Source organism: Triticum aestivum, chromosome 7B (genome assembly GCF_018294505.1).
Source record: "Triticum aestivum cultivar Chinese Spring chromosome 7B, IWGSC CS RefSeq v2.1, whole genome shotgun sequence".
In the NCBI taxonomy this organism is placed as follows: domain Eukaryota; kingdom Viridiplantae; phylum Streptophyta; class Magnoliopsida; order Poales; family Poaceae; genus Triticum; species Triticum aestivum.
This window is the reverse complement of record NC_057813.1, coordinates 5,239,358-5,245,963: the sequence shown is the minus strand read 5'-3', so window position 1 is coordinate 5,245,963 and position 6,606 is coordinate 5,239,358. Positions and strand designations below refer to the sequence as shown.

At 42.7% G+C, this 6,606-nt stretch overlaps 1 protein-coding gene across 11 annotated transcripts; it reads left to right on the top strand.

Moving 5' to 3' along the window:
- Nucleotides 1-602: 602 nt before the first annotated feature.
- Nucleotides 603-4,647, top strand: LOC123157149 (putative lipase YDR444W). 11 transcript variants are annotated; one of them, XR_006478738.1, is made up of 12 exons: nt 603-947; nt 1,340-1,481; nt 1,955-2,049; nt 2,261-2,331; nt 2,410-2,673; nt 2,980-3,143; nt 3,216-3,271; nt 3,369-3,421; nt 3,518-3,690; nt 3,773-3,870; nt 3,972-4,096; nt 4,285-4,647. XR_006478738.1 is itself a non-coding variant. In XM_044575391.1 (12 exons), the coding sequence occupies exons 1-11, from the start codon at nt 830-832 to the stop codon at nt 4,062-4,064; spliced, it is 1,323 nt and encodes a 440-aa protein (XP_044431326.1). In that variant the 5' UTR covers nt 614-829; the 3' UTR covers nt 4,065-4,096; nt 4,285-4,647. The 11 variants fall into 11 exon arrangements, 4 of the variants coding, with proteins under 4 accessions (XP_044431328.1, XP_044431326.1, XP_044431325.1 ...); XR_006478737.1 differs by having other exon boundaries at nt 604-947; nt 3,972-4,180; XR_006478736.1 differs by having other exon boundaries at nt 604-947; nt 3,972-4,205.
- Nucleotides 4,648-6,606: the final 1,959 nt, after the last annotated feature.

Here is a 6,606-nt window from a genome sequence, read left to right as displayed (position 1 = left end):
TTACGAAATCCGCGGGTACAGCCAACCACGCATCTCACAACAGCTCATCCACCATAGTCGAGTACCCCGCCATCCTTCTTACTCTGAAAAATGACATGGCGTCCGAAAATAAGCTCAATGACATTTGATCGAACCCCTGCTGGGTGTGGTGGCCGCCAGGAGGTCGTCAATAGGGTGGCGAAGTATACCTGGGTACAAACGGCTCCAGGGTGGACATTGCCGTCATAAAAGGCGAGCGGGTTTGTCAGTGCTGGTTGCGAACGTCCGACAATGCCTGTGTGGCGGCTGGAGAGATGTAACGGGGGCAGTGGAGATGGAGGTTGCAGATGCAAAGCAAAAGGGAGAAGTGGCGGAGTGTAAGAAAATGGGGTCGGGCGGATGTAGTGTGCCTGGCGTGTCGGGGTCCAACGTGGTTGTTGCCCGGACTCCCAACCCTCGTCTCCACTTTGCGGGAGAAAGTGCGCCTGGGCTGTTGAGTAGACCGATACAAGACCGCTTTGTGGCTTCACGGTCCGGACCGCATGATCCAGATGTTTGCAGGCAGTTTGAGGTTCGGCGTTGAAGATGCTCTTATGTTTATGCTCATATATATGAGCGCTTGATCCGCACTGTGTTAATTAAAAAAAAGTCCACGAAGAGTTGTCCGATGTAGAGCCGTTTGAGCCGCCGGCCGTCCGCGGCGAATCCAACGGCCGGCGGGCGACGCCGTATCCCACCCGAGCGCCGAAACCGCCGCGTCGTCCGCACGCGCGTCAGCCCCTCGTCGGCCGCCGCATTTCCTCGATTCGCGAGCGTCGGCGGCGATAACTTCCGCTTACGCGCGCGCGGGATGGCGTCCACGCTTTGCTCTCCCCGCCACCACCACCGCTCACATCTTTGCCGCAGCCGCCTCCGCCCCTCCCCTCCCAGCCACGCCCGTCTCCGGAGCGGCGCCGGCTGCCCACCAGGTACGTTCCGCTCCCAGGATCCGTTCCACATAGTTCCTGCTGTAGCTTTGCCGCTCCGTTGAAGAAAAATCTGTCGCGTTGGTTCGGGATCGAATCGTGGGAAAATATGAGAGATTTTCGAAATTTGGGGTCGCGGGTGGGTGTGCCGGATCATTTCGTGGCTGCAGTGCTAAAATTCGGTGTGCCGGTGGTCTGATGGGATTCGTTTCATTGTTCCCCACGAGCGCAGAGATTCTTGGATCCAACCCAAGGTGCCGACTTCGTTTCAGTTTTTCTGAATGAATGAAGCCGATGCCCGGGGCAAATTAATGGGGGATGAAGTCTTTCGCTGAAACTCTACTGTAAAAAAAAGTAGGTGTTTTGAAACTCTGTCATTACTTTGTGTTATGCAGGATTGAACACCACGAAATACCTTTGTTCCCACCCAATGTCCACCGGCAGGGGCTCTCCTGTGTCGTGTTCATCCATGGATGCATCCAGCAGCAAGCAAGGACCAGAACATCTCATTGTTCTGGTTCATGGTATCATGGCAAGGTAACAGCCTAGTCCTACCATACTATACTACTCCCTCCGTCCCATAATATAAGAGTTATACTCTGTGTCTCTTTCTCGAGAACTTAATTTCATTGTTACTGGTTACATATTTCATTTCAACATGGCCTGGATTTTAGCTTGATTAGTATGACATCACAATTCAGAACAACCTCCTTGCTCATTGACTTTCAGGATATGGGCGCTTATGGCTATTGCTAGCTGCTCCCTTTGATTTTTCCTTTCAGGATTTTGAGATGCACCATAATTTTTCACAGTGTAAATGTGAACTTTGATGAGTAAATCACATGGCATACATCTGTACTTAACTGTCAGAACTCAAAGTACACACCTGTATTTGTAAAATCCATATAAGCAATAGTAAAAGCTTTAAAAAATGCTGAAAGTATATTTACGTTTGGCACAATTTACTCACTAATGTTTAAGTTCTACTTATTGGTGGTTTTTACTGATAGTTTTTCTTCGTTCTCCATCGATTATAGCCCCAGTGACTGGACATATGGGGAAGCAGTGCTGAAAAAGAGGCTTGGTGATAATTTCCTCATCTATGGTATGTGCGTATTTTAACTCTAATTCATATAGTGAACTTCAAGTCTGTCATCACTTATCACCCCTAGTACCTACTCAGAACATGATGTGCAGAAATTGAATTGGATGCATACAGAAAGGACATTGTAGTTAAGAGATGAAATTGGCATCCGCTGCTTTACTGCAGCACAAAGAAATTGTCAGCCATAAAATAGCAAACTATTTCCTTGCAGCTAGTTCATCAAACATCTACGCCAAATCTTTTGACGGGATCAATGTAGCTGGAAGGAGGTTAGCGAAAGAAGTATGTGGTAAAGACTGTCCTCTGCTGTTGATGTATTGATTGCTTAGAAGCTTGCATAATATTGCCCTATGGAAGCAGGTCTTGGACGTGGTTCAGAAGATGGCTGGCTTGAAAAAGATTTCCTTCATAGCACATTCTTTGGGTGGTTTGTTTGCTAGATATGCTATTGCTATACTATATTCACAGCAAGCAAAAGAAACTGGAAGTGGTGCTAGTGTCATGCTCACAAGTGGAGGATCTGAAATATCACGCACTTCAGGATTAGGTGCCATTGCTGGGTTGGAGCCAACTAATTTTATTACATTGGCAACCCCACATCTTGGTGTTAGAGGAAAAAATCAGGTGGGTGTCCAATACACACTGAATTATATTTGTCAACCTTTTTTAACTTCCCATCTAATCTTGGTTGCCTTGGAGGCAAAAGCTTTGTTTTGGTGCTTGAGCAATTTTTAATGATTTATTAAGGATTTTGTGACGTAGACCCAACACATCGTGGTATATCATTAATGAGTGCCAAAGCCATCTAAGTAAACTTCTGGTGAAACATACAAGCTGTTGCTCACTAAGAAAACAGTGATACTACTGTGGCTTTTTAATATCAATAATGCGTTGGTTTCATGCGAATTTACCCCCTTTGGCAATTATCAGCTTCCATTTCTTCAAGGGTTGTCAATTCTAGAGAAACTTGCAGCACCTTTGGCGCCCTTCATTGTCGGACGCACTGGTGCTCAACTCTTTCTCACTGATGGTGAACCTAGCAAGCCACCTCTCCTTCTACTAATGACATCTGACCATGAGGACAAAAAGTTCATGTAGGTGAGGAGGACAGATCCTGTAGAGGCTAATTTATTCTAGTAGAAAATAATGTTTCTTCATCTCAACAGATCTGCACTAGCAGCTTTTAAGAACCGCATTCTGTATGCTAATGTTTCATATGACCGTATCCTCCATATGAAATTATTTCTTGATTTTGATCTTTAACATATGTGCAAACAGAATGTTTCTGTTTTCTTGTTTTCCTGAGCCTCGAATGCCAGATATGGTTGGTTGGAAAACATCCTCAATAAGGAGAGAATTGGACCTTCGAAAGGTACCTTACTTCCACTAGGATTCAGTGGCAGCCGCTAAAGTGGGGTTCTGGGGTAGTGATATTTTGAGTAACTCCTTACTTGCTCCCTGTGCACAGCCCTTGCGTCGTTCACTTGATGGCTACAAGTACATTGTGAATGTGGAATACTGTTCACCTGTGTCGTCCGATGGTCCCCATTTTCCTTCGCGGGCTGCCAGAGCTAAAGAAGCTGCACAAAGTACACCGAACATGGAAAATACCAATGAATATCACCAGATGATGGAAGGCAAGTAGGAAATCTGTGCTACCTCTGTGTGCCCTAGATTTATTCCCTGTTGCACGTATGAAAATCAGTTCTTTCTTCCAAAACAGAGGAGATGATTCGTGGTTTGCAGAGAGTGGGGTGGAAGAAAGTAGATGTCAACTTCCACGCGTCACTGTGGCCTTACTCTGCTCACAACAACATGCATGTATGTAGATGTGCACCCCAAGAGTCTCCTGAGAACATACAGTTTCTACTTGGATACACTCTCTTCAAATTCATGAGAATACATGTTACGCATTGATGCAGGTTAAGAATGAGTGGGTTCACAACGCTGGTGCTGGTGTTATCGCCCACGTCGCGGACAGCATGAAACAGACATGTCTGCCTTCCAACTTGTAAGATGTAGACTTGGGGTGCTGGCATTCGCCACGGTTAGTACTCTTATCAGGCAACCTTTGAGCTTGCCGGTTTTCCTCCTAAGCAACAGAGGGGTTTTGCCAGTATTCGAAGATCCAGTAAGCCATAAATTGATTGCTGAAGGTTAATTACCTGTCAGCTTGTTGTTTCGATGCCTGTACATGTTCTTCATCTCTCACGAAGAAATATATTTGCGCTGCAGATCTGCAGGAATCAGTGACACATTTTGTTGCAGACGGTTCGCAAATCAGATGTAGAGTCAGGTGCCAGCACAAATTGAAAATGAAGAAAAACCACACGGGGTGATATTTTTGTTTTCAGATGATTGCCTCGACTTGTGCTGGAAGCAAATGGTACTTGAAATGTACCGCTCACATACCCTCAAGGCTACACGTGGTACTGAAATTAAATCTGTGCATTAACTGAGGAGAAGGGGAATACGAAAACCATTCGAATGTTGCCATTGTACTGAAATTGAATCTGTTGTTTGGGTGCTTATGGGATGACGTGCATGAAAAAATAGAACACCGATGGCTGGAATCAATGAACAGGGTATTGGTCTGTATGTTGCCTACTTTGTGCTTGTTGACAACCTGAAGTAAGCAGCATACAGTTTTATAGCCCATGCGTCTGAATATGTTAGAATTTCCAAAACATGAGATTATACAAAACAAAGGAATGTCACATGATACACGAAGTAATTTCCATTATATGTGAAAATTAATTGCCATGGTATATACAAATAATTTGTCATGGTTGAGTACGGTTACAAAAAACATGCAAAGGTAAAATTGCCATACCTATTAAATATGCATGTAAGTGTGATAAAAAAAACTTGTCATGTTCTAAGGTCAAAAACACCTCCTCCATCTGTTAGCACTATAAAAAATAGTTGCCATTTTTTGATGATTAATTTGCCATGATGTATGTAATAAAACTACCACCAAATATATAACTCATGCGTAGAGCAGAACACATTAAAAAACAGATTTACAGGAAAAAATGTTCCAAAAAAGTTTGCCATGTGGCAATTAGAAAAATAATTTTGTATTGACATGATGTATAGTTTTGCCAAGACAAGGGCATTGAAAAAATAATCAAATTTTTGCCATCATTGTAGAATGGGAAACTTTTTTAGAAAATACTCCCTCCGTCCCAAAATAAGTGTCTCAACTTTGTACTAACTCTAGTATAAAGTTGTACTAAGATTAAGACACTTAGTTTGCGACGGAGGGAGTAGTACAAAAGAGACATGACACCTTTTTACAAAAAGTGCTTTATGTGGCATGTGAAATGCAAGAAACAATTCTAGCGGTGACATGGCAAATGTATATGTGTAAAAAAGGGACACGTGGGCAACTTTAAAAAATGTTGTTATCTTAAAATTTGCCATGTCAACTGTAGAAAACAGATTGTAATCTTTGCCATGTGAGTAGACACACGCTGGCAAATACAGAAAAAACAAAGAAGAAGTGACATGGCAAAATTTTAAATTTTGCTCTTAGGTCATGGCAAATGTCAAACAAAAACTATTGGTTACATCAAAAATGTATATAATTATCTTAAGTTCACATGGCAACTGTATAAAAATAAAAGATATTAGTTTTTTCCATCTGACTATCACAAGTGGTGGCAAAACTTTTAAAAATATATTGCAAGTGACATGACAAATTTTTGAAAAATGGATCTATAGATCATGGTAAAATGCAGAAAAATGTACCGTGACATGGAAAATTTAGAATTTTTTTGATATTGTGATCATGACAATTGTTGATTAATTTCTATCTGACACTTGGCCATTTAAATATATGCAAAATTAATTGCCATGGTATATACAAATAATTTGTCGTGGTCGAGAACAATACCAAAAACATGCAAAAAAAAAAGTAACTTAAGAGCTGCACTGGGACTGCCCCGCCGCTGGTCGGGTGGATACCGACGGGTTCGACGTTGCCGTGGGTGGTGCCTTCGCCGCCGCCATCACGAGGTGCCCTAGGGCTGCAGGACACTCCCCCTGGCAGGCTTCGGCCTTCCTGGGCCGCACCGCTTCATGGGCCTGTTGCGATCCATGTTATTGGCCACCCCAACCCGGCTGGGTGGTGCTCCATTGGCGGGAAACAAAGGCAGAGGATGGCCGCTACGCTGCCACCCTCTTGGAATGTATCCCGTGCACCAATATTTGCGGTGCTACCGGTGCATCGGATGCCATAAAATATTTTAAAAATTCTAAAAAAAAATATAGCACGTTAACGCAATATCAATGTATTATGTCATAAAATTTCGTATAAAAATTTGAAATACTTTTTAAGATACAAAAATGACAAATTTTACAACAGTGTTATAATGGGGCAAATCTAAAGCTCAAGTTATGTTATGTACTATTCAGTGTTGAATTTGCCATTTCTGTTTTTGAGTTATGTTTTGAATTTTTTCTTGAACATTTGTGACAACCTACATTGATGTTGTGTGAGTGTGCTAATTATTTTTCAGAATTTTTTGAACAATTTTAAAAACACAATGTGAG